General features: G+C 48.4%; 12 protein-coding genes across 12 annotated transcripts; 6 read left to right on the top strand and 6 right to left on the bottom strand.

Moving 5' to 3' along the window:
* Window positions 1-1652: 1652 nt before the first annotated feature.
* N7508_010373 (SDR family NAD(P)-dependent oxidoreductase) lies at window positions 1653-2429 on the top strand (the record flags this gene model as incomplete). Its single annotated transcript, XM_058468433.1, has 1 exon — window positions 1653-2429. The coding sequence occupies one exon, from the start codon at window positions 1653-1655 to the stop codon at window positions 2427-2429; it is 777 nt and encodes a 258-aa protein (XP_058316279.1).
* A 1134-nt stretch (window positions 2430-3563) lies between these two features.
* On the top strand, window positions 3564-5336 carry N7508_010374 (efflux pump antibiotic resistance protein; the record flags this gene model as incomplete). The annotated part of the gene is made up of 5 exons (XM_058468434.1): window positions 3564-4122; window positions 4171-4216; window positions 4274-4688; window positions 4750-4907; window positions 4955-5336. The coding sequence occupies 5 exons, from the start codon at window positions 3564-3566 to the stop codon at window positions 5334-5336; spliced, it is 1560 nt and encodes a 519-aa protein (XP_058316280.1).
* A 1131-nt stretch (window positions 5337-6467) lies between these two features.
* On the bottom strand, window positions 6468-8576 carry N7508_010375 (uncharacterized protein; the record flags this gene model as incomplete). The annotated part of the gene is made up of 3 exons (XM_058468435.1): window positions 6468-7229; window positions 7291-8469; window positions 8532-8576. The coding sequence occupies 3 exons, from the start codon at window positions 8574-8576 to the stop codon at window positions 6468-6470; spliced, it is 1986 nt and encodes a 661-aa protein (XP_058316281.1).
* Window positions 8577-9260: 684 nt separating this feature from the next.
* On the bottom strand, window positions 9261-9900 carry N7508_010376 (glycoside hydrolase; the record flags this gene model as incomplete). Its single annotated transcript, XM_058468436.1, has 2 exons — window positions 9261-9371; window positions 9445-9900. The coding sequence occupies 2 exons, from the start codon at window positions 9898-9900 to the stop codon at window positions 9261-9263; spliced, it is 567 nt and encodes a 188-aa protein (XP_058316282.1).
* A 42-nt stretch (window positions 9901-9942) lies between these two features.
* Window positions 9943-10185, bottom strand: N7508_010377 (uncharacterized protein; the record flags this gene model as incomplete). The annotated part of the gene is made up of 1 exon (XM_058468437.1): window positions 9943-10185. The coding sequence occupies one exon, from the start codon at window positions 10183-10185 to the stop codon at window positions 9943-9945; it is 243 nt and encodes an 80-aa protein (XP_058316283.1).
* A 513-nt stretch (window positions 10186-10698) lies between these two features.
* Window positions 10699-11498, bottom strand: N7508_010378 (uncharacterized protein; the record flags this gene model as incomplete). The annotated part of the gene is made up of 2 exons (XM_058468438.1): window positions 10699-11194; window positions 11266-11498. The coding sequence occupies 2 exons, from the start codon at window positions 11496-11498 to the stop codon at window positions 10699-10701; spliced, it is 729 nt and encodes a 242-aa protein (XP_058316284.1).
* A 1308-nt stretch (window positions 11499-12806) lies between these two features.
* Window positions 12807-13773, top strand: N7508_010379 (uncharacterized protein; the record flags this gene model as incomplete). The annotated part of the gene is made up of 2 exons (XM_058468439.1): window positions 12807-13295; window positions 13351-13773. The coding sequence occupies 2 exons, from the start codon at window positions 12807-12809 to the stop codon at window positions 13771-13773; spliced, it is 912 nt and encodes a 303-aa protein (XP_058316285.1).
* Window positions 13774-14552: 779 nt separating this feature from the next.
* N7508_010380 (MFS transporter) lies at window positions 14553-16596 on the top strand (the record flags this gene model as incomplete). Its single annotated transcript, XM_058468440.1, has 7 exons — window positions 14553-14837; window positions 14896-15306; window positions 15361-15773; window positions 15876-15971; window positions 16027-16148; window positions 16208-16399; window positions 16454-16596. 7 exons carry the CDS (start codon window positions 14553-14555, stop codon window positions 16594-16596), a joined length of 1662 nt encoding a protein of 553 aa, XP_058316286.1.
* Window positions 16597-17192: 596 nt separating this feature from the next.
* N7508_010381 (nuclear transport factor 2 family protein) lies at window positions 17193-17624 on the bottom strand (the record flags this gene model as incomplete). Its single annotated transcript, XM_058468441.1, has 1 exon — window positions 17193-17624. The coding sequence occupies one exon, from the start codon at window positions 17622-17624 to the stop codon at window positions 17193-17195; it is 432 nt and encodes a 143-aa protein (XP_058316287.1).
* A 445-nt stretch (window positions 17625-18069) lies between these two features.
* N7508_010382 (AMP-binding enzyme domain protein) lies at window positions 18070-19784 on the top strand (the record flags this gene model as incomplete). The annotated part of the gene is made up of 2 exons (XM_058468442.1): window positions 18070-18309; window positions 18363-19784. The coding sequence occupies 2 exons, from the start codon at window positions 18070-18072 to the stop codon at window positions 19782-19784; spliced, it is 1662 nt and encodes a 553-aa protein (XP_058316288.1).
* Window positions 19785-20091: 307 nt separating this feature from the next.
* On the bottom strand, window positions 20092-22017 carry N7508_010383 (class I adenylate-forming enzyme family protein; the record flags this gene model as incomplete). The annotated part of the gene is made up of 5 exons (XM_058468443.1): window positions 20092-20498; window positions 20572-20696; window positions 20751-20845; window positions 20910-21652; window positions 21699-22017. 5 exons carry the CDS (start codon window positions 22015-22017, stop codon window positions 20092-20094), a joined length of 1689 nt encoding a protein of 562 aa, XP_058316289.1.
* Window positions 22018-22346: 329 nt separating this feature from the next.
* Window positions 22347-24210, top strand: N7508_010384 (class I adenylate-forming enzyme family protein; the record flags this gene model as incomplete). The annotated part of the gene is made up of 5 exons (XM_058468444.1): window positions 22347-22638; window positions 22697-23445; window positions 23505-23599; window positions 23653-23774; window positions 23843-24210. The coding sequence occupies 5 exons, from the start codon at window positions 22347-22349 to the stop codon at window positions 24208-24210; spliced, it is 1626 nt and encodes a 541-aa protein (XP_058316290.1).
* Window positions 24211-24787: the final 577 nt, after the last annotated feature.

The following is a 24787-nucleotide window of genomic DNA, read 5'->3' on the forward strand; positions in this document are numbered from 1 at the left end:
AGTTCATGGATCGGTGAAGATGCGCGATCAATGAGAGAGCAATACATTGCTCCCCAAAGCTCCGGTGCTTCTTCTTTTTCCAAGGAATCTTGCATAGAAGACAATTTTCATTTCAACGCTATTTGAAATGGCCTTCGAAGAATTAAATCGCGTTCTCAGACTGCAAGCCAATGCCATGCAAGATAGTATCATTCTCTGCGTGTGCTTCCACCACATGGTCATAGACGGAGCGGGAGCAGTGAGATTGAGCGGCCATCTTGTAGAATGTTGCATTGCAACAACCCTTGCGTAGGCCATGATACTATCGGAACCAGTGCTCACTCAAGACGCCCACTTATCGCGGAACATAATCGTCTTAGCCATGCTATGGCTCCGCATTATCCCATCGCGATATCGCGACACGGACGATCATCTACCAAAGCAGCTAGATCGGAACAAGTCCCTAAGCCGGCTAAGTCCTATGTCTTGATAGTATCGGACATACGAAAATTTGGCAACGCACTCTACCTAATTCGTACATAAGAAACGCCTTGATTTTGAGCGAAGCATCCACTACTATCGATAACGTAATCTCCACCGTGACTTAGGTGATGCCGGCCCGTTTGAAGGATATATATACGCCTTAGGAAGTGCTAGAGGTTATAGAGGGCGTGCAAAGGGATAGTTTGATCATATAAGTTAGTAAAATTGCAACAAAAGCCTAAACTTTAGAAGTGATGTCAAAGTCTTTGCATTGACTAGACTTTCAGTATAAGCCACGTGAGAGCTTGGCGGAAACCGTTGTATACTTTCATACCAAGATCCCCTTCGTTACCAAAAAAGCAAGAATAAGTTGCGCGTATTTACTCATTTAAGACATCGAATACCACAAGGATCTTTCAGATGACCACATAAATTGATTGCCAGGCCGAGCAGGTGGTTGTTGGCCTAGAAACCAATTGACCAGATTGTCTACTTGTCGAATCTTTATCAGCTTCCTCCCATGCAATATCATTAATATCTTCGATTACCAGCTCCGCGCATTTCCGGCCGCAAATCTTGCCAATGCGACTTCCCGCCGCGGCGAGGTTTTATACTCAAACAGAATAGCTACATCTCATTGCGCCCATGAAATCTCGAAGCTAGCCACTCAGCGGTCTGCCTCGCCGCATGTATAATCCTTTTTACTTATTATAGTTTGGGAAATGCTGACTGCATATGGTAGCGGTGTGTCAAATTCCATGATGTATAAGACTTACAATTAGTAGTATAGCAGAATAGACACCTTTCTCTTCCCCGAACCACCTCTTGTGTTCTGTTCTCCTACTATTCCTACTACCCCTAGTCGCCGACCTATTTCGCAGACAGGCCGGCAGTGTCGGGTTTACCTTTACGGGTTCCCGTAATATGTGAACTTACGGATCGACGCCAAACACGCGGTGAGTCGCTGACCGCCCAAGATCCCTAATCAGATGGGATGGTGAGGGGTCTTGAATCATACTACGTCATCTCACTTTTCCATGGAATTAACGGAGTTAAAATGCCATTGAGATTTAGGCGCAATATAAAAAGGCATTGGCAGTGACAGGAGCACACATTCAATTTCAACCCCCTGCTTTACATCTCATATTAAAAAAGACCCAGCCGAAAGTCCTCACCTGGTTCTATCCACAATGGAGATCCAAAGACATCCTCGTCTTGGCGGTCTAGTGGCCATCGTTACGGGGGGCTCACGTGGCATTGGTGAGCGCATAGCATTTGAGCTTGCAAAAAATGGAGCGAAAGTTTCCATCACCTACACTTCTCCTGGGAGCGAGACACGTTTGAATACCCTGATCGAACGAATCAACGCCCTCAATAATGGCGCCTCCGCCATTGCCGTCAAGGCTGACCTGCGGGACCCGGCTTCCCCGAGCCTAATCGTCACAGAAACAATCCGGCATTTTGGTGATAATATTGACGTATTGGTCAACAATGCTGGAGTAGAGCTTGTCAAGCCTATCGAGGATATCTCGGTAGCTGATTTCAGTTTCGTCTACGACCTCAATGTCCGCGCCCCTATGCTCATGCTCCAGGTTGTTTTACCTCATTTGCGGGCACCTGGGCGAATCATCAATATTGGATCAGTTGGTGCACGGCATGGTTTTAAACAACTTTCTGCCTACTGTTCCTCAAAAGCAGCCTTGGAAGGCCTGACTCGGTGCTGGGCTGCTGAATTAGGTAGCAGTGGACATACCGTCAACTCAGTTAACCCAGGCCCTGTTCAGACGGAACTCATGGAAAACATCCCCAAAGAGACTATTGAAATGCAGAAGTCTCAGACTCCGATCCAGAACCGGGTAGGCACCGTTGAGGATGTTGCCCCAGTAGTGGTGTGGCTCGCAAGTGAAGAAAGCAGATGGATTACCGGACAGGTGATCTCGGCCAGTGGAGGATGGGCTATGTATTAGTGGTGAACCGCATTTTTCTAGCAGCCTCCTATGCGCTAGATTATTATAGTAAAGTACAAGTAGAACCCTATAATAGATCAACGCGCCACGACTGCTATCAACGATAGGCTCTGAGAGAGAATGTGTAATCTACATGTGAAAGCATCTCTATTCGACGAATGACAGTACTCTTCGTACTAGTCTCCCTCAGTGCGATGGTATTTCAAGCTTCCTGTGCGCGGCTCAACCAGGCCATAATCCTAAAGTAGAGTGCGCGTATATGGTCCCCAGCCAACGCTTCCAGATACTTCCATCATACCCATCTAGTACAATATACATTATCCGGACTCAGGCACTCATTCAAGGATTGGCCAAAATGAAGAAAAACAGTGATGCAGTCGACTCATTTGGCACCAGCTCGCACCCATGGTGGATAAACTCTTTGCCCAGTCGGCATGGTCTCGAAATAGAAACTTAAAAAATAGCAAGAACGAAAAAAAAAACATACAACAGTAAAAATCACCCACCTAGCTACTCATAATCAAATGGGCGAATCAAGTCATCTCCCTACTCCTGTCTTCGAACGGATGTGGACAAGACGCTGGGAGGTCCTAACACAGATAGCCTTTTCAGCGAGCTAATCGTTCTAAGCTAAGCGTCCACTCAACTATTCTACTCGGCTCTAAGACAGTCCCCTCATCCAAAAGAGTCGATTAAAGAAATGTAATGCACCAATAATCCTTTTGAATAGTGCCAAAGGAGTTGGACCTGTGCCCCTCACAGTTTCTTGGATCTTATAACAGTTTTTAGACATGGAACTTCGTATCGTATCTTGTCAATGATAGGTCCCTTTCGACGCACTTCTCAGCTCCATTAATCATTCGTACGGCACAGGTCACAGTGGAATCGCGAATTAGTAAGCCGATTGTAGCACTACAACTGAACCGAGCAGGAAGACAATTGCACATAATCAATAAAGCCAATCATTACAAATAGTTCCACAAATGCTGCCAAGGTAAGCTGTGAGCTAGCGAGAATCACTTGGAGAGGCGCTGATCGCACGTGATACTTTCAGCCTAGCCAGTAAACGGCCAAATGGTGACCCCCTCCCCCCGTATTTCCATTAGATACCACTGTTCATATAAGACTCATACGATGGAAACAACAACAACAGAGGAGCTTTCAGTTGAGCACGGAATATCCACCCTCTGGCCCAGCTTGCAAAACCAGCAACAACAGCCATCACACGGAGCAACCTCGGAAATAACTGAGCCTCTTCACATTCAGCCTGCCCCTTCCACAGAACCCAAATATCCAATAGGCTCTAAGTTTTGGTGCACCGTCTTTGCACTATGTGTGGTTATGATTCAAGGAGGCTTAGATGCTAACATTGTCGCTACAGCTGTGCCAAGCATCACCGACGACTTCCACACTGTTGCTGATGTGGGATGGTATTCATCTGCATTTCGTCTCTGCACCTGCGCGTTCCAATTCGGGTTTGCGAAGCTGTATAAACATTTCTCGACCAAGATTGTATTCTTGTTAAGCAATGCCATTTTCATCATTGGCTCCTTACTCTGTGCCATAGCTGCTACGTCGACTATGTTCATTGTAGGAAGAGCGGTGACTGGTCTCGGGTTCTCAGGGGGTTTGGCTGGATGTTTTGCCGTCATAACGCAACTTATACCGCTTAGCAAGCGGCCATTGTTTGCGGGTTTGATGGCTTGTGTGGAATCGCTTGCAATAATTTCGGCACCTATAGTAGGCGGTGCATTGACGCAGTCTTTGGGATGGAGGTGGTGCTTCTGGTAATCCAGTATCATCACAGACACGATAAACTTAGCTTACAACTGACTATTTCACAGGATCAATCTCCCTATTGGTGGTGTATCGCTGGCGACCCTGCTTTTGCTTTTCTCGGACCCAAGAGCCAGTGAAGTGGACGACCTCACATTCGCTCAAAAGATTAAAGAGATCGATCTCGTTAGCAATTTCTTGTTCATCCCATCTTTAACAGCACTCTTCCTTGCCCTATCTTGGGCTGGAACAAAATATTCTTGGTCAGATGGGAAAGTGATCGCATTATTCGTTGTTTTCGCTGTTCTACTCGCCGCGTTTTTCTTTAATCAATACCGACGCGGAGACTCGGCAGCACTCCCTTTCCGCATTATTAAAAACCGAAATGTCATTGCCGGTTTCGTCTTCACGGCGTGCACTAACTCGATGACGAACGTCTTGGAGTGGTACTTACCAACGTACTATCAAGTCGTTCGATCCCATGTATTAATCCTTGGCTAGTGTTTGACCACGGTACACTCATTGACAATTTTTAATTTTCTAGACCCCAAGCGAGAGCGGCTACCTGATAATGCCCATCCTTGTTGGAATGATGCTCGGCCTCTTCCTTCAGGATATCGGCACTACAACGCTCGGCTACTATGCCCCTTTCATGCTCCTCGCTTCCGTGTGCATGCCAGTTGCCGCGGGCTTGATGACAACGTACGATTTGCAAAAATCATCGTATGTTCCGGATTTGTAGGTTTCAGTGGAGGCATCGGCTTTCAAGGCCCTCAGGCGGCTATGCAAACAACGTTAAATACCGCAGATGTCAATATTGGGATCGGGGTTATCTTGTTCGGGCAGAGCATGGGTCCGGCCATTTTTATCGCTATTGCACAGGTGACATTCACGAATGAGTTGTCGTCAATTTTGAAAAATGTGATACCTGGTTTGTCACCTGCTTATGTCGAACAACATGGGCTTGACGGTATTAAGACCGGGGTTCCTGCGCAGCAGTTGGGTGAGGTTCTGAGAGGTATCGATCGAAGCTTGACGCATACTTGGTATATCCCTGTCGCTTTGACTTGCACGACAATGGTGGGGAGTCTTTTGATCGAATGGCACTCGGTAAAACAGAAGCAGCCGTGAAGGAAATGCATGGAACAACATTTCGGATGATCAAGTTTGCAGATAACCCAGTCTTTTGCAATGAATATGATGCCCAGTCAGTCGATAGTAGACCTCGGATTCTTGGATATACTCTTACGAGACTATGTTCATTGTTGCATATTACAGAAGACGACCCTGATTATGCTTCTTTCTTTACTTCGCATGATGAGAGGTCTACCAGTACCGGTATCGAGACCGCTCAGAATAGTGTGACTTGACCCTCAGGTCCGATTGCATCAGCAGGAGCTAGTCCACAGCTTCTTGTTCAAAGAACCGCAGAAATGCCATTATATTCAGCTCCATCGAGACAAAGAACGTTAAACCGAAATTACGGACCCAGTTTATGCTGAGTATTGGGCTCGTCCATGGCCCTCGCTCACACCGTATCCCAACGATGACGCTTGAAATTATTTCTGGTATCCAATAGATTGCAAAACACCCACCGAGCTGAGGAACACGCTCTCTGAACGGGTCAATGATACGATTTCGGCTCGTTTTGTCTTGGATCGCTGGACGACTGGCGCTCAGTCTACCCATTAGGGATAGTAGTAGCTGTAGCTAGTGATGCAAATATGGCAACCATATTTTTAAATTAACAAATTGGCTTAGAAAAAGAGATACAGCCTTGAAGCCAGAATGAAAATATCCGTATCGTTGCAGCAAAGACGTTGGCAGGTTCTTCGGGTCTCCCGACTCAGAACCGCGACAGGTTAGAGAGCAGGACCGGCAGCATCCCGCTGAATTTTTGTCCCCGTCCTCTCTTTCCCAGTATTATCGAATCTGTTTTGTTCTTCCCACCTGAGTGATGCAGCGGTAAATTGAACTTACACTTTACGCAACTGGACGGGCGCAGTCGTTGGAACCCGTTTATGCGAGTGCAAAACATGTTCGAGGCCACATGTTTAATCACATTCGATATTTTAATGTTTGATTCGATTTCATACCATGATACTGTTGTGTGTTTAGGGGTCCGCTTATTGCATGTTGTTTGTTAGCAAATCTGATTCTGCTTATTCCATCTGCATTGGGATGCAAGAAATGAAGTCTCTGACTGTTATCATATTCACACGTGTTCTATTAAACTAAGTTTTGATCTAATTCATCTGCCGATTATGTGGCAGACTGCGGTTCTCCATCGGGATCAATTTGTAAAGGGAAGCTTTCCCAGCCCGAAAGTACAAAGGTCTCATCATTCCATCGCATGCCAGGCCAGACACTTCTCAATAACCTCGTCGCCCTTTCAAAAGGGAGTGGTCTCATGTGGGGACTTAAACTGGAAAGGAACTTCTGCCAGCGTTCCGGGTCGAGTTTACCGATCTCCTGGACATTGGGAGTGTCACCTAGTGATCGGATGAGGAGGAAGGAGCGGCCTAACTGTCTCAACAGGCAGTTTTCAAATTTCCCGTTGTCTCCACCGTTGATTGCAAAATCTGCCTGGCCGATCGGGATCACTCGAAGATTTCTCAATAGCCGCGCTGGTTGATTCGAGAATACGAGCCCCCACATAGCCTTGACAAGGTTCACGTCTGTGGCGGCGTTTCTGAAGATTTCTCGTACAAGGGAATCATCAAGCCATTGAGTGTATTGTTCGGGTTTCGATCTTGGATCATATATCGTTTCCAGGACTAGCGTGTGAAGCCGAGTGAATTTTCCTAATGCTCTGTAGACATTGCATTCTTCCGGTCTGCCTCCAACACGTTTAATAGGGAGGAGAAGTTCCTTTAGGTTTGGACAGATCTTTGCGATCTCGATGATTTGTTGGCCGTTCAGCGGTGGGTACTTATATCCGATATCAGTATTGGGAGATTTGCGACGATCTGAGGAGGATTGGATCATAAGCCCTTTGAGTGTATCTCCATGATATATAAGGATCTAATCTGGATAGTAAGTATATCGAACTATGAGGTTCAGTGATAAAAGCGGAATTTCTCACCTTGTGAAGAGCCGAATAGGTTCGCAGCCCACGAACTGCAAGGAATCGAAGCGGATTAAACTCCTGTATCAGTCCCACCATCTCGGGATCATCCTCCTCCAAATCATCATAATGTCTTTCCTGAAGATGCATGTTGATAAAAAGCCTCTGCAAATTGGGGATGATTGAACGGACGTTCCGAAGAAGACTAGGCGCCCGGGAAACGCTGATATCGAGAGACTTTAATCTCGATAGGTCAACGAGATGAGAAATGGACATAAAGACATCCTCCCAAGGACAGTAGGCTTTAAACATGCCACCAAAGGAAAGAGATTTGAGCGAAGCCACTGGCATAGGCTTAAGGCTTTGCATAGATTTTTCCCACTGAGTCTTCAATTTGGCCAGATCTCCTTTGGATGACCCTCCATATTCGAATTGCAGGTGCTTCAAATTGGGAGCGGCTAAAAGGAACGGAAAAGTTTCAGCAAAATGACTGCTTTGCTCTCTAGCGTCTAGATGGAACTTATGTTTCGTGAGGTTATGGCTCACGCTTAAAGCGTGAAGATTTGGAGACTGAAGGGTGTCCAGCTCGAACGGGTCCTCGGCTTCAGAGTTGATACCGCGGAATTTGCCGCACCGAGCAATTTCACGACTGAATGACTGGGGCATCCAGATATTTAATCGACAGTTTGGGTGGCGCTGGCGTATAGCATGATAAAGTGCTGGAGAAAACATGTCCTTGATAGCATAGTTCAGTTCTGTAAGATGATCCAGACGGGCAATCAGTGAGACCAAGGGCTCCCAGTCTTTCTCGGCAAAGAACCAAAAGACTGCCCGGTTGTATTGGGTTTGTTCGTCATAGACTCGGTCCAGATAGTCTTCAAGAAATGTGTTCAGAGATGCAACAGGTGCGTAGTCGGTATAGCGCAGCCGCGGGTTAGGCTTTCCACTCTCTGACACGGCTCTTATAGGCGCCGGAAACTGAAACCCATCCAAACAGACTAGATCAAGTCTTCGAGTATAAAGCTGAAATAATCGTGACTGTGGCCCTTCGGAGACCTTTGCGAGTTCTTTTAGGAGATGTTCCCTGTTGTCGAATACGATTTTCAAGGTGTCGTAGACAAGAGGAAGAGCAACCTCATGCCAAGTGCGATCTATTCGACCCAGCGAGGAGAGATCGTCTTGTGAATAGGATTTGACCTAGGGAAAAAAAAAACCAGTTAGCCAGTTGAATTCGCTGGTTAGATGAGTAAACTCCTCACAAAGGCGCAAATTAGTCCCTTGACCTCGAAGGGGAGTGAATCCATGGCTTAGAATTCTTATGGAGAGCTGATGTCCCACCTGCGCAAAGTCCAGATATTATTGGGGAAATTGGGCTTAAGCATGAACGAAAGATGACCCGGTGCAACTGAATATGTGGGCAATTTAATATGCACCGCAACTTGAAGGTGGAACCGAGTGGATAAGAAACCAAGGATGAATTGTGCCAAGGAAGCGGCCTTTTTAGTGGTAAACTATCGGTAATTTCCACTTGAGCAAATCAAAAGTTCTTGGTATTAAATAAGCACCTTCGAAAATCAATGAAAGCTGAATAAATGCACAATGAAAATTTGAAATGGTTCAACTGCAGTTCATGTCTAACCGCTAATATACCAACTAAAACCTGAAGACGTCCAAGTCAAACTTCACAATCGCATAGTAGTACCCCTCGAGCATATTCAATTTAGCAAGAACAATGGGCTTCAACTTGGAGGCGCTTGGCATGGAGTTCCATTGAACCTTCATAACAGCCGTAGCTGAACGAATCTATTTTTGGGACCGGTCGAGTTGATGTCCACCCAATCTGGCCACCACCCATCCCAAGCTTCTACCAGTGAGGCATTCAGATCAGAGGGTTTCGATGGGTCGCTGTCAATCTTCTCAGAGATACTGCGCAAATCCTCAACAATCGGATTCGATGATTTATTCATATCTTTGTCTATTTAATGGTGTTATACGGCAATTGCTGCCTTGATATCCTTCAGCGCAAATTCGGGCTTGGCCGTGTTTTGAACAAGAGTTGTCCATTTAATTGAATCAATCGGTTGCTTGTTGCCGAAAATCTGCTAATTGTTAGCGTGATAGATCGTTGAAGTTTATAAGCAGCAGCTTAACCCTGGCTTTCATTCTATTCACGGCCTTTTGCAAGAGGTAAAACTTCTTTCGGTTCGTTGTCGTACCCAGCGCAGCCATGATGCGGAAGGCTGGCATACCACCCTCTGTGTAGGGGTCTCTAGTGTAGTGTGGTCTATTGAGTTCAATGAGCGTTTGTGCAGTCTTAAAGAGGTCACCCTGCATAGACACCGTGTTTCCACTTTGGGGCACGCCCAGAGGAAGGAAATATTTGCAGTTCAATGCTGTGAAGCTCGTTGTACTGCCCGAAGCGAGTTTTCCATTAGTGGCCCACTTGAAGAACTCGCCTGTCACCTGAAGCTTGAGCATATGCTCTATATCACGCATACTGCCTGTGTTAGTGATGAAATCAACCAGGGGATTGGCGCAGTCATTCGGATTTTGATAATTCCAAGCCACTTTGAACACCACATTAGTTGATTTCCATTTTCCAGCGCTGGGATAAGGGGCTGGCTTCATCTTCAATAACCGACTATCAAGCTGTGTTCCACCGCAGAACGCTCAATAGCTCTTTGAAGCGGCTCTTTTCTCAAAGAAGTCCAAATCCCGAGTGGAGACGTCCCGTTCCTCGTTGTCATCATCGCCATCCATATCGAGCTGTTCCTCCATGCAGAGTTCAAGATCGACATCAACGTCGCAAGGATCTCCATTGCAGAATGGATCATCTTCCTCGGTAGCTGAAGCAGAAGCGCTTCGGAAGTCTTGTCGGCAGAGGATGTTCTGCGTCGTTGAACGAGCGCCCATCTCCCAGAAGTATCCGAGGCCTGGCACATAAGGTTGCAAAATTTCGAGCTTAAGACCGAGTAGGCTAGCCTTTTGGTCCAGGCATCCCAATCGTCGGCCTCATTTTGTTCTTTGGGTGACAATTCAAAACGTGGCTTCTTTAGCAGGGGCACCAAAATAGAGATAGCGAAATCAAGATTGGCTGTACTTTTGCTTTCGCTCCGTCGAGCAAGATCAGTGCCGTTACCATTCGGGCGATAATTGGCAGTCAAAGAGTCTTCTCTCGTCATTGAGCTTTCGTCTTATTCCGTGGGACATTTTCCGTCAATCAGATAATTATTGAGAGCATCCCGGAACTGTTGCATCTCAGGGTTTACTTCAATTTTTAGTGACAGAGTAATTCGGCGAGCAGCACCATGCTCGTCTTCCTCCACTGCAGTCATTGTTATTATCCGGCTTCCCAGACCCAAGACCAATTTTGTCTATAAGGCATCCATTCGCACACCTGTCATCAGACTCTCCATCTGGGATGGCTCAAATTGAGCCATACCAGTCGCAGTCCTCCCAGTTTCCATCCTTGACATCGGAGCCACAGCACAGCTTGCGACTGGGAAAAGCCCATGTGTTTTTCCAAACGTCGATTTCGGTTGCCCAGCACATGGCATCGCCACTGCCAGCTCTCTCCTCGACTAATATATCGGACTTGGAGCCACCGTTTGCGAGACAATCCCCAAGAGCACAGTTGCCCGGGAAGTGGTCTAACCATTGCAGAAGATCAACATAAAGCTTGGTGCTATCTTTCACCTTCTCACAAGAAGCAGCTTGGTAGCCGCTGCTGCATGCAGTAGTGGTCAGCCCAACCTCAAACATGACATTTGGGCACGTGGAATCACACTTGCCATTGTTATGGGTGTACCAGCCACATTTGGGCACAGCCTCTTTAGAGCAGCAAAGGGTATGGAGCAGGCCATCCTCGCAAACTCTTTCCTCGAGCATCAGCTCGCCATCTCTGTGGCCAGGATCAGAGCGACTAACAGCCACGTAGTCTCCAGTGCAAATTTCACCACAGTTGCTCCACTTACACCGGGAAACTTTTTGGACCTAGTTGTAACGACATCGTTATCCACCTCCCAGAGTATCATTGATTTGGACTGAGGCGCCCACCCGGCAAGGGTGTTGGTAGATTTGCCATCGGCGGTATCATGACTGACGGCCCAGACTATGACACCACCCAAACAGGTCTTCTGAGCGAACTCGATCTTGAGCTTGTAGTTATCATCGTCGTCATAGGATGCCCACTGATCAGACCAGTGGAGTAGCTCAAAAAGCAGCATCTTTATCCAGTTTTGGATCGACGCTTTTGAAGGTTGAATATGCGAATAGAGAGTAACGTTCGTTTAGAAAAAAAAAATCACCATATAGGCTCAGCAACAATAGGAACTGTAGCCAGTACATTGGAAAATTTGTCACATGAGAACATGGGGAAGGTCATGTAGCAGGAGGCAGTAATTCAAAACCACTAGCCCTTAAATTTACTCTCAGAAATCTCGTTCTTATCCACCCTTAGATGCTCTGCTTCGGAAAGCTTCTAGAGGATAGCTACTGTTTGGCCCTCGCTAAGCTTGAATGATTTCCCTATCGTGAAGTATGTCCGGGTAATTAGATGTACTGCCTTCGGGTCTAAGTGTTGACGCATTAAACTTGGCCCAAGGGATGCGACGGTGACGGGATGAGCGGGTCCAATTTTCGTTAACCGGGATCTGGGCCGAACGTACAACGGTAGGCTCCGATTCGGTAGTTCTAAGAGCGACATAGGCCAGAAGCCGATCGATCACCACGTCCACTGGTACAGATTCCAGAGTCGAGTGACGATGTAGCTCCTCAAGTTGCAACGAGAACTGGATAATCTGGGGTGGGGTGATAGCAAGAGCGGCCGTGAATATAAGCTTGGGAGTCGATATAGGTACGCAGAATTGATGGTAGGGGAAACTTTGGATGGGATGAATGAGTAATGGCCGTAGAATGGAGAGGCGATTGTTATCTATGTAGCAAAGTCTTAGATGAGTAGACGCTCCGTCAAATGTTTCGCATACCCATAGGACCAGAGAAAATTGTTTGAGCGATATACAGATGATGTTGCAATATTTTGTATATATTGCCACTCATAATGTGAGGAGCAACTATTTAGTTTAAGGGTTTGAGAAGAGGGATTGAGGATGCGGAGTACACTAATGTAAGAATGGAGGTTTAGTGTTTACAGGATAGAGCCTGTCAATTAGGTAGGATCAAAGATGTCTCGGAACAAGTGGTATTGGAGTTGGAACAGAGACTGGTTCTTGGGGAATTTCTAGTTTCACCAAGAATGATCTATATAACATGACCAAAAGAGATGGCGAGGTGATTCTGACGAGTCTACAGGGATAACCATTAGTGTCATTGACATTTTTGGTTTAGCGGTAAAACCCCGCTTCATTTGTAAATAAACTGAACGTTTCCGGCAGCAAGTTTTTTTTCCATTACGGTCATGACTCCGTGAGGCTCTGCTGTTGATATCACTTAGATATCGCCTCCATGCAGTTATCCCTCAGACCTCTCCCACAGTTCCTGGTCATTTGGTGATACTATCCGTCCTGTATCGCACAATGGCACCAGTCACGAGAAGAGCGGCTAGGAAGGCCTTCACTCCTTCAATCTCGACTCCTCCAGTTTTGGAAATACCCGAGGTTCTAGAAATGATTCTGCTTCAGATAGATATGCGCACTCTTCTAATATCTTGCCAACGTGTCTGTCGAGATTGGCGTGATCTAATCACTAAGTCACTATCGATTCAAAAACCCCTCTTCTTCACTCCAATCAAAGAATCCGAATGGGGCATGGGAGAAAAGCTACCCAATCTGCTGCTAGCAGAGATGTTCCCTGCTATTTTTCCTGCCGAGGGCGAGCCACGCAAGCGCGACTTTCTTTTTTCCGATTGCGTGATGACCAAAGATCCCGCAAGTTTGGATCGGTTCGTCCAGAAAGATGCTAGCTGGCGCAGGATGCTCGTGCAACAGCCTCCTATTTTAGAGCTTGGCCTTTTCCATATTGATTCCGCTAGGGGTGGCGATAGCGCTCTCTGCGTTATTATACCCGTTATTATTGCAATCTATCCAAAATTGGATCTCCCGGCTAATACGGTGCGTTTAGGCGAATCTTATGAAGCAAAAAAATAGAGACGAGGGCCTTCGAATGGGAAGACTCTTCGGGATCTTGCTATTCGATTCGCCTATTCGAGTTGGAAAGTTCAAGAGTGCACGTCTATATTGGTTACTAGATGAGCCGATTGATTTCCATTCAAGACAAGAATCAAATAAAGATGCATTTCATCAAATGCTTGGTCAAGTGGGTCTGGTTCTACATACCAAGCAAATAATCCAGTGCGCGATGGGTTTCGGGCGTGGATTTAGTGGCGTTAAGACGACTAAGATGAAAATTATTGCGGCCTATCGAGAGCATGGCTTGGACGTTGATTCCCAAGCAGAGGAGATGAAAGCCCGCAGAAGGTCGGCGGAAGAAATAGAACTGTCAGATATAGATTCTGATGAAGCCGACTCGGAAGACCTTGATTAGTCGTAGGGAAAGGTCGATCAAGAAATCATAGGTGTTCAGTTTTTATATACTCCATAGGATACGATGGCTATCAAGATTTGAGATGTTCTGATAACATAGCGGGAAGTCAACCAACTAGCAAACTATAAGCAATTCTTGCGATTATCAGATCAAACTTCCTTGCTCCGAAGCCTCAGAGAAACCTCTCCCCCTCGGAGACTATTCCACAAGAACTCGATCTTTCTATATTCATGTTCATCCTCTCGTTTCTCAATATTGCCTTATCATTTCTTTCAGGTCGCGTCGTAAATCATAATAAAAGAGAAAGAAAATCTCTCCTAAAAAAGCACCCTTCAACACCAGTTCCTATACAACATCCATGAATGCGATTCCGATCCCCAATATGCGCTTAGGGCGAGAATCTCCATCATAATAGTGAAATAGTGATAATGCTTGATTTTGACAATAGCACTACTTCGATTATTTACATGGTGGTACTGGTTTTGGTCTTGATGCTTCACGGTTTAAATCAATAGATCGAAGGCTGCAACGCTTCGTGGAATAAGAGAGTGTTCCTATGTTTTCTGTTTGAGTGACAAAGATGGCCATGCTTATGTCACACATAGAGGTTGAATTATGTAGGATGTGATGTGCTGGAAAAGGGATGATACCCCCCTGCATCAATCTTTGCCCGCCACGCAGAACACCCCTCTCAGGTCCGCCAGAAGTAGTCTATTCCAACGCCGATGTCTTGTGTCTTGCAAGTTTTATCAGCTCATTATTTCTAGAAATCTGAGAACATGAGACTATCCCAACCTGATCCTGCCGAACTCAAGAATGGCAAAGACAATGCAAACCAAGGAACATTGATCAAGCCACGCAAGACCGAAGATCGAGACTTTCTTCAATCACCATCGCCTTCCATACTGTCAGGGCCCGAGAAAGTCCTGTCTATTATCATTGTCACCACCATGACTTTCCTGGGCCCAGCACCGATGAGCATCTACTTTCCCATCCTGGGCAGTCTGTCTCGAGATCTGCAGGTCTCCCCCAGTGAAATGAGCCTTACAATCACTGTGTATGTGGTACCATACCACTATATCTCTTACATAGTATTAAGAGCAACCGGTTCACACCTTTTAGATTACACAAGCCCTCTTTTCCCTGCTAACGGCAAGTTTCTCGGACCAACTTGGACGTCGACCGGTCTTCATCGTCCGCCTGACAGCTTCTTTGGGGGCCAACCTTGGCCTCGCATGGCAGACCAGCTTCACCGCACTTATGGCGCTACGCTGTCTGCAGAGCTTTGGCAGTAGCAGTCTGTCCGTGGTGAGCATCGCCACCATGACGGATATCATCACCCGTGCTGGGCGTGCGAAGTACCGTATCTACACCTCCTCGGGCTACACCCTGGCCAGCTTGCTTGGATCGGTCACAGGCGGCCTCCTCGCACAGTTTATCGGGTGGCAAAGTGTGTTCTGGTTCCTAGCAATATATGCCGGGGTCATGCTGTTTATCACCCTGGTATTCCTGCGCGAGTCGTGCCGCGCGGTGGTCCGCGACGGGAGCGCGCCTCCCCAGCGCTAGAATCGGGCTCTGGTTGACTAGCTGTATCCCCTTGAATACTGTCAAGTATCGACCCCTCAACCTCCCTCAACGCTTGGACAGGGGGTTCTCGATACAATCAGACTCCTCGGCAGCTGGCAGACAGGTCTGTTGGTAGCATTCCAGGCCGTCCTCTTCTGTGGCACCATGGCTATCTTCGCCAACATCCCGCTGCTTTTCGAGCGCCAATATGGCTTCCAGGCCTGGCAGGTCGGGCTAGTCTACGTGCCCTATGCTGCTGGAGGATTTGCCGCGTGCTGGATAGTCAGCCCTCTCACGGCAAGGAATGTTCGGCGATACCGGTGCCTTGTCGGCGCGGAAAGCATGGATCACCGCCCCCAGGACTTCCCTTTTGAGCGTGCCTGTCTGGAGGTCATCCTCCCTCTAGTCTACCTGGCCTGTGCTTGGAAGAATATGTCTCTTTATGGGGAACGAGTCGACAGAGGATAGGACTGTGAGCTTATACTGTTTTTGAAATTTGGGTACGACGGAATTGACTAGAATTTGGATTATTTTAGAATTGCCTTTGGACATCCGGTGTCGGGAACGACTGTCAAGCTTTCCCAAGGGGATCATGGGGAGCTGCTGATCAAAAGCCCAGCAGTATTCTCGCAGTATGTACCATCGTTGAGTATGCTATACCAAACAGCCGTCTAACACAGACCGAAGCTATCTGAACGACCTCGCTGCTACAAAAGCCGCATTTACAGACGACGGGTTCTACCGAACAGGTGATCTGGTGTCGCGGGAAGACACTAAATATTTCTTCCATGGTCGCGCCTCAACAGACTGTGAGTGACCATCGGCCCACAAGTCATATTCACGACGGTATATTCTCACACGCTCGCAGTCATAAAATACTACGGCTATAGGATTCCCATATCCGCCCTCGAACAGAAGCTCAACGAGCTCCCGGGGATGAGGGAAGGGTACATCCTCGCCATGCCAGACGTAAACTGTGGTTACCGCGCCGCAGCCCTGATTCGACTCACCCAGGATGCCGATGCTGACCTTCAAACAGCCACATTTGCGCGCACAATTGGTGGGTGACAAGATAGCCGCATTTATTCTGCCCACAGCTTTGCGATTTTTGCAGGCGGAGGAGACTATCCCGCGCACAGTATCGGGCAAAATTATTCGCCGAGACGCTGTAATGCGGTTTTTTCCTATGGACCAGGATGGACGCAGCCCGGCGGCGGTACAGGTGTTCATGGCGCAACCGTCGGCATGTCGGGCTAGCGCCACGCAGGCGTGGGATTGGGCTGGGGCGCCAATGGTGTGAGGATCGACCAAGTGCTTGACTTTTTCGCGTCCTCTTGAGCTAGAAAAACCAATACTCGGACCCTTGATGCTTACTTAGGGACCGGCAATAGAGCTTACCTCAAGGCCCATGAAAGGGTATTGTTGCAATCTAATTAGAAGATTTTAACCACTTCTTCTTTGAGAAATAAACATGAAAGTGGAGGATAAATAGAGATTCGACGCATACACTGTGACCTGAACTCAACGAAGTTGGGCAGAGGCAACAGCTTAACTAAGCATCAAAGGCCAGAACACTTAGGGTTTAGGGGTTAACAGAGTATACTCGAAAGCCACCAAAAAAGCAAACATAATCCACGATCGATAGCCCATGTTATCGTACATATTAGAATTAAACATGCTAGTCTATCGCCTCGTAACTGTGACCTGTCATTTCGGTACAATATGCATGATGCCTGCCAAACCACGGCACAGCGTATCTCCTTGCAGGCTACCATGCGCCACCGCTATCTATATTTCAGCTAGCCACTATACTATGTCTCTAGTATCTCTAGAGCCAGTAAATACAGATCACATTAGCCCAGCACCTCTCTCATTCTCTCCCGTAACGCCTCCAAATCCAAATAGACAGTGAAGAACCTAATCTGGCTCTCGCTGACCCCCTTGCCAAACACTGCAAGGCCCTGTGCTTCAATCTGCCGCTGCTCAGGATCCCCCTTGACGATATAGGTGACCGTGGCTTCTTGATAGATGCGCTCCTGCGTGACATCAACATGGCGTACAGTATGTCTCATGCTCTCGAGCCGGGCAAACTGGTTTCGGAAATGCGCGATGATGGCCGCGTGTCCATGTACTGGTGGCTGGCCGAGGAATTGCATTGTACAGTCGGGGGCATAGAAAGTCTCAACCCATAATTCAGGAGAGAGAGAGTCGCCCATGCGGTGGAAGGATTGGAGCCATTCATGCGCAGCAGCTGTTGCCGGTGCTTCTGTTGATGGATTGTTCATGATTAAAGCTTTGATTTGAGGGCTGAATTGAGGGAGAAAGGTTGGTGGTATAGATAGAAACATCTTGGAAGAGACTGGTTGAAAGTGCTGGTCATGGCAAGCCCCTTTGTGATGGTCTACTGTACTGTACGGATAGTCTATTTCCCAGAGCCCAGAGCCTTGGTCCATGCAATATAAAATCGATAGCGTAATGTGCCTAAGACCGGAGACAAGACCATCAAATGCATGGCGGCCTGCATTGAGGGAGATATTCTGTATTCTTGATAAGGTGCGTCGTCCACACCAATCGTACATCCTGCCTGCATACGGCTCTAATGGCGATTCATATGCATAATATCTCTGGGTCTCACCCCTCACATAAATTTCAAGAAGCCATGGAAAAACCGAGCATCTTGATCTTTCTGTCAATTCTCCCAAATGAAAACGGTCAACGTCCTAATCAAAAATGATATTTCGCTCGCGACTGTCGCTTCCTCCGGTTCCCGAATCTGACGTGTTCAACTACATCTTTCATCGCAGCCGGCGAGACTACCCTCGCGGCCGTGTGCTCTACCGCGTTGATGGAACCAATGAACAGTTGACCCTGGCTGAGTTGGAGGCTCAGAGTCGACGTTTGGCTCGTGCCCTCCACGCTAACTATAGCATCAAACCAGAAGATGTTGTCGCCATCTTTGCCTGTGACAAGGTAGAATCCTTGCAAACTTCTCTAGATAGTTTCTTTTGTCTAACGGCCATCAGATCCAGTATCCTATCGCATACTTTGGGGCGCTGGCGGCGGGTGCTACTGTTGCCCTGGTCCCCGTGCAAGCATCTACTGCCGCCAGCGACATCGCCCGTCATCTGAAACAGACCAACGCCCAACTGCTCATCACCGATACTGATGTGCTTTCCCTGGCCGAGGCCGCATCCGCCCTGCTAGAGAAGCAAGACCTGCCCCTGGTCACCCTCGACGAAACTGCCAGCAGTCAGTATCCCTCCATCGCTGCCCTCATCACCACAATCACGAGCAACTGCCACGACAACATCTTCAACCTGCATACCCATGAAGCAGCTGACACCCATACCGCCTTCATAAACCGCACAAGCGGCTCAACCGGCAACATGAAATGTGTTCTAGTCAGCCACGCACACTTCATCGCCACCCTTGAAGGCACACGCGCGACCATTCCGGCCAACACTTGTCCCGACACAGATACCTGGATTTCCCCACTATCACTCGGCTACTTCATCAACGCGAAGTTGAATATGGGGCTGAATATCGTCCTGGGAATCCCGGTCATCCTAGTACCCTCAAAGCCAGACCTCGACGCCACATCAGCCGTAGACCTCATCTCCCGCCACCAAATCACCTTCCTGTTCGTCACGCCTCCGCTAGCAGCACAGCTTGCGCGCTTTGACACATCATCGTCACAGACAAAGTCAATAAAGTGGCTGCTTTCCGCCGGTGCCCCAATCCATGAAAATCTTCGGGCGGCGGTATCCCATCGTTTCCACAATATCCCACTGAGTCTTGAACTCGGCACTGCTGAAACGATGCTGGTCTGTATTCAGTTTGACGAGGACTCTCGCGCCCCTGGGTCAACGGGTACCCTTGTGAGTGGAACAGAGGCCAAAATCCTTGACCTAGCAACGGGACTGGAGCAGAAGGGACCGGGCCCCCAAAACGCGGGCGAGCTCCTTATCCGCAACTGCCTCGCTCGGTACCGGGGATATCAGAACGATGCAGTAGCGAATTCCGCTGCATTCGATTCCGAGGGATGGTTTCACACGGGGGACTTTGGATACCTAGATGAGAAGGGGAATGTGTATGTCGTGGATCGGATCAAAGAGATGATCAAGGTAGGCGGGGGATACGGGGTGCACGTGTCAGCAGCGGAGCTCGAGGCGGTATTGTTTACTCATCAAGCTGTTGGAAGTGTGGTAGTTTTGGGAGTACGCGAGGAGCGGAATCAAAGGGATTTGCCGACAGCTTTTGTAGTGCCCAAGGGCAGTGAACAGGGGAGGGACATGGGGGAGTTGCAGCAGGCCATTGAGAGGTTTGCGGAGGAGAGGCTCACCGGCTTGCAGAAATTGACTGGGGGTGTTTATTGTCTTTCTGAGTTGCCCCGTAAGGGATTCAAGGTTGATCGGTCAGCTTTGAGAGAATTGGCCAAGGTATAGTTAGTTGATTGAACTTTTACTTCGACATTTTGATGTTGAAACTCGGACCCTCTACCTCTTGCAACTACAACTATACTAAAATAACCTATCGATTATATATGGATACAGCTCTATCCGTCCCTTTTTAGGAAGTAAAGGTTACAAACAAAGGGTAGATAGATATACAGGTCTCAAAAAGGCGGTTGAAAACTGGGACACGCTGCCAGAGGTGGATTAAGTTTGAACGATATATCTAGCATGCATGAATAGAACCAAAATGATTATCTATCTAGCAAGGCCCAACCAAAGCGGTCAGAATGATATCTGCTTAAATGCCGCCCCAATCCCACACCCGTCTGGTTACCATCTCCTCCAACTCTATGTCCCAAACCTCAACCTTGCCTGATAACCCTCTAGCTTCCCTAGGGAAAAATCTCTGCATGGCAGTATTGCGTGACAACTTTCCCTCTGGACTACGTGGCAGCTCCTCATCACTATCCACCACACGCAACGCCGTCGGCAATTTGTACATAGCCAGCACTGTAGCCAAATCCTTCCGCAACTTCCCCAGTGTCAAGGATGTTTCTCTTGCAGCTAAAAGCACAAGCGCGCCGACGCGGTGACCGTATCGGTTGTCTGGTATGCTAAGCACGTATGCCTCTAGGATGTAAGGCAGGTCGCATAGCTGCGATTCGACCTCGTAGACTGAGACGCGGAGCCCGTTGAACCGGACAACTACGCCACTGATCAGTCGGTTCCTCGAAATAGGAAAGCACGGGTAAAAAGACAAGAGAATAAGGTAACTTACAATCGGCCGATGCACGGCCGTCAAAGACGAACATACCCTGGGCATCTTGGTGGACAAGATCTCCCGTACGATAGAAGCCGTCGGCATCGAATGCCGCATGCGTGCGTTCTTCGTCGTCGATGTATCTGCCATGGTCAGACTAAATCTTGCTGGCCACGACATAATGTGCGAGGATTTACCCGATCATCACCGTCGGGCTCTTGATCAGCAACTCCCCATGCTGGCCCTCCGTCAACCTGACTTCAGTCCCAGCCAACGGACGCCCAATAATTGGCTACATTGATCAGTTAGTCCGTTCATAAATGAGTGACTCTAATTCAGATCACCGGAATGCTTACCTTCAACGCCGCGCTCTCACTGGAGAACCGAAACACCATCGCCTCCCTTCCCAATTCGGACGCCCCATACTTAACTGTCCACTCCTTCTTCCCCCGTAAGCGTAACCAGAACCGCTTCGCAGCAGGCAAGGGCATCCCGCCCCCGAACCACACGACTCGAAGATTCCGAACGCCCTCATCATAGAGGATACGCTCATTCTCAGGTAGGGCTCGCAGCCTCTCCTCATAATGCGTCATCAGCACCTGCCAGAAGCGAGTAGCACCCGCTAGCACGGTAACTCCACCACAGCGGAGCCGCTCCCAGATCGGTGCTGGCTGGATACCACCAGGGAAGAGCTCAATGCGCGCGCAGACATACACCAGATCGCTTAGATTCAGGACTCCGGGTAAACCATTGACGGCACGGTAGACGATGGCGGTATCGTCGGCGGTGCAGTCGGGGTCAACGTGCGGGAAGAAAAGTTGGCGAGGTAAGATAGCGCCCTTGGGAGGACCAGTTGTTCCTGATGTGAAGAGAAGGAGGCCTGGCTGAGTGGAGGGGAAAGTTAGGGTTGGGTCAATCTGGGGTAATGCGAAGGATGGGTTTGGGGGATGTTGAATTGAAATCACGGGGATGAGAGGATCCGTTGGTTGCTGGGACTGGATTTGGGAGGCAAGAGAAATATGCTCTTGCTGAGCGAGCAAGCAGATGGCGTTGCATTTCTTCACGAGCCAGTCGCCTTCTTCGGGGAGAACTTTGGTTGCTTTAAAAGGTTAGACGATTATAAGGATGGGGCATCAACCGCCTACATAATGGTACGGCTGCAGCACCTAGGGCGACGACGGCGTATAAGCCAACGATAAAATCGTAGCTGAGGGAAGCGAGGATAGCTATGTAGACTCCTGGAGTCTGGAGTCTTCCCTGGGAGTTCAAAAGGTTTTGGGGTAACTGAGAGAGGACTTCCTCCTTGAAGGCCACGACATCGCGAAGGAATTGAGCTGTGGTGGCATCCTTATTATGGGCTGGATCATGTATCAAGATGTTTGGGTTAACTTGGGCGTTATGGAGCAGCTGTTTGAACAGGGCGTCATTGGGGAGACTGGCTGCTTTGGGGCTAGGAAGACGCATGATGAAGGGAGCTGTTTCACGGTTTGCTGAGAAGGAAGATAGGGAGAAAAAACCAGAAAGAAATATGAATGCAGCTCCTAGATCAACCAGGAATCTGGTGGCGCCGAGATTCACCAAGGTACGATCTATCGAAGTGTATATTTTGTGATCTCTCGAAGACAACCTATGACTCGTCATATTTCTACAGATCTTAAGATTTACCTGAAGTAGCGGTAAGCAATCCTCAGAAGAAGCAAAAGGACGACAAAGACTGACACTGTTGCTACTCCGTGAATCACTCATTTTATATCCGCCTTACCACAGTGTGGTCCGTATAGGCGCTTTCCACCATGAGCTTCCCCAACGAGCCCTTCTTCCGACGTCTGGTTGAATTTGCCAATGGCCCTACCCGTGACATTATCAGCGATGACATATCAGGCATTAAAATCACCTATCGACAGCTGCTGTCGGGGGTGCTTCGATTCCGGCAACTCCTTCAAGAGCGACTGCCTCAAACAGCCCTGGATAGCAGCGAAATGCTTCGCGAGCCTGTGTGTATAGGAATCCTCGCCCCAGCCAGCATAGAATTTGTTGTGGCGTTTCTGGCAATCTTGTCCCTCGGTGGTACCATTGCCCCATTATGTATCTCGCCTCAATCATTCTCCCTGAGAGAAATGTCCCGACTGACAAACATTCACAGCTACAGCCGAATCAGCCGAAGCAACCTGGGACCGCATCGCGAAATGCAACGCTGCATGTGTTTTATACAGCCCACAGCAAGCCGAACTCATGTGGTTCATTCGGCGCCGCGCTCTCCTCACCACCGGCAATGAAATTTGCTCCATTGCCATCAGCGCTCACGCCGGCAACACACCTCCAACTCTCCAATTTACCACAGATCAGCCGACTAATTTCCCATCCACGCGCACCGCGCTTCTGCTCTTTACCTCGGGAACTATGGGCCCGCCCAAAGGCGTCCTTCACTCGCGGAAGTTCTTCAACACCGACGTCGATCCCATTGGCGCCGAGGATGACGCCCTCCTCTTCACTCGAGCAGCAGGCTACATTGGTTCTATCCGCCTGATAGTCAACATGCTTCTGCGGGGTATTCGCATTGAGCTGTGGCCGTACCTGGTGGACGCGGACATGATCTGGGAACGTCTGCGACAAGGCGGAATTACCGTACTTCATCTATTGCCGACCACGTGGCGGAACCTGATGCTCGTGTACCGGGATAAGTTGAGTGTGCTCCCTCCCGTAGAGTGCGAAGAGTACTGCGCCGGAGCGCGCCAGCTGCGCGAAGTGACTGCTGGTGGGCAGGTGATGCTGCAGGAGGTCAAACTGTTTTGGCGAGATATGCTGGGTGGGCGATGCGTTAGTGTTATCTATGGCGGCACGGAGATGGGAATTTCACCATTCAAAGCGTTGGGAGACGATTCTCTCGTGAAGGTATGATTCGTGCTTTTTCGAATAAGAATGTTTATGAAAGGCTGACAGCGAGGGGCTAGCGAACTATCGGAAAGCCTGTACCCGGTGTAGACTTTAAGTTGAGTGAGGGCAGCAGAGGAGAGTTGCTTGTCAGGACTCCTGTGCTGTTTACCGGGTATTTTCCAAGTCACAAGTTGAACTTTTGCACTGCCTAATTAGCGTCTATAGATATCTGGAGAACCCCCAGGCAACAAGCAATGCCTTTGACAACGATGGATTCTTCCGCACCGGGGATATCATCAGCTACAACGGCAGCGTATATGAGATCGAAGGTCGGGCCGAATGTGACTGTAAGTGTTCTGGTAAAAAGCTTTACTCATAATTCTTGGGCTATGCCCAACTAATTTCTCCTGCTCAGTCATCCCAACCTTCGGTGGCAGGGTATTAGCGCCCAAGATCCGCAAAGCCCTCCTTGACATCCCAGGGGTGATGGAAGGGCACATCTTCGCGGTCCCAGACCCCAAGTACGTCAATCACGTCGCGGCTCTGGTGCGTCTACGGGGTGGTACCACCCTTTGCCAAGAGCGAGGCATGCTAAACCTAACGACTCTACGACGGGATCTGGCGCATTCACTCACAGAGCACGAGCTGCCGACTCTTCTCCGACTTGTGGGAGCCGGGGAGGAGATTCCCCAGGGTGTATCGGGGAAGCTTTTGTACCAGAAAGCGCGCGAGATGTATTTCCCCCTAGGCTCCGCATATCTACCTGAGGTCCAGAGGCTTTGAGTGATTTGGTGAGCTTGTAGCTATCATTTATGTAGAGGGGCGACACACACTCCTGTTAATGATGTAATTCTCAAAATTATTATCAAAGGCAAGGGTAAGGGGAAGTCCAATATAGGAATACGACTAGAAATACGAATGGTATCAAGAATCAAAATCTTCCAAAAATGCTCCAAAACCAACTTCAAGAGGAAAGAGTCGAAGAGTCGACTGTGAAGTTAGTGCTACGTTGTCAGAAAGTTAGTCAAGATTCTCTCAGTTTTCGTCTTGCATTCCTCTCAGCATCCACTGCCGTTCCAACAATTTTTGGACAGCTGAGAAATCAAGGCCTCCACCATCGTCTGCCTCACCATACGTGTGTTTGATGAAGCAGGGGCATGCTGATAGTCACTTCCATGTGTATGTTGGGTGGAAATTGCCGATTAGTCGGAGATTGTGTTGAGCATGGCATCTAAAAGACGCTCAAGGATCTGTATTTAGTTCTCAAACGTACCTCTTTTAACTAAAATAAAACCTTGCAAAAGCCTCTCGGTATACTTGGGTATATTTATTCTAGAATCTGATATTCGAAGTTCACCTG

The sequence above is a fragment of the Penicillium antarcticum genome, assembly GCF_028974205.1.
Source record: "Penicillium antarcticum strain IBT 31339 chromosome Unknown utg000009l_segment0_segment0, whole genome shotgun sequence".
NCBI lineage: Eukaryota > Fungi > Ascomycota > Eurotiomycetes > Eurotiales > Aspergillaceae > Penicillium > Penicillium antarcticum.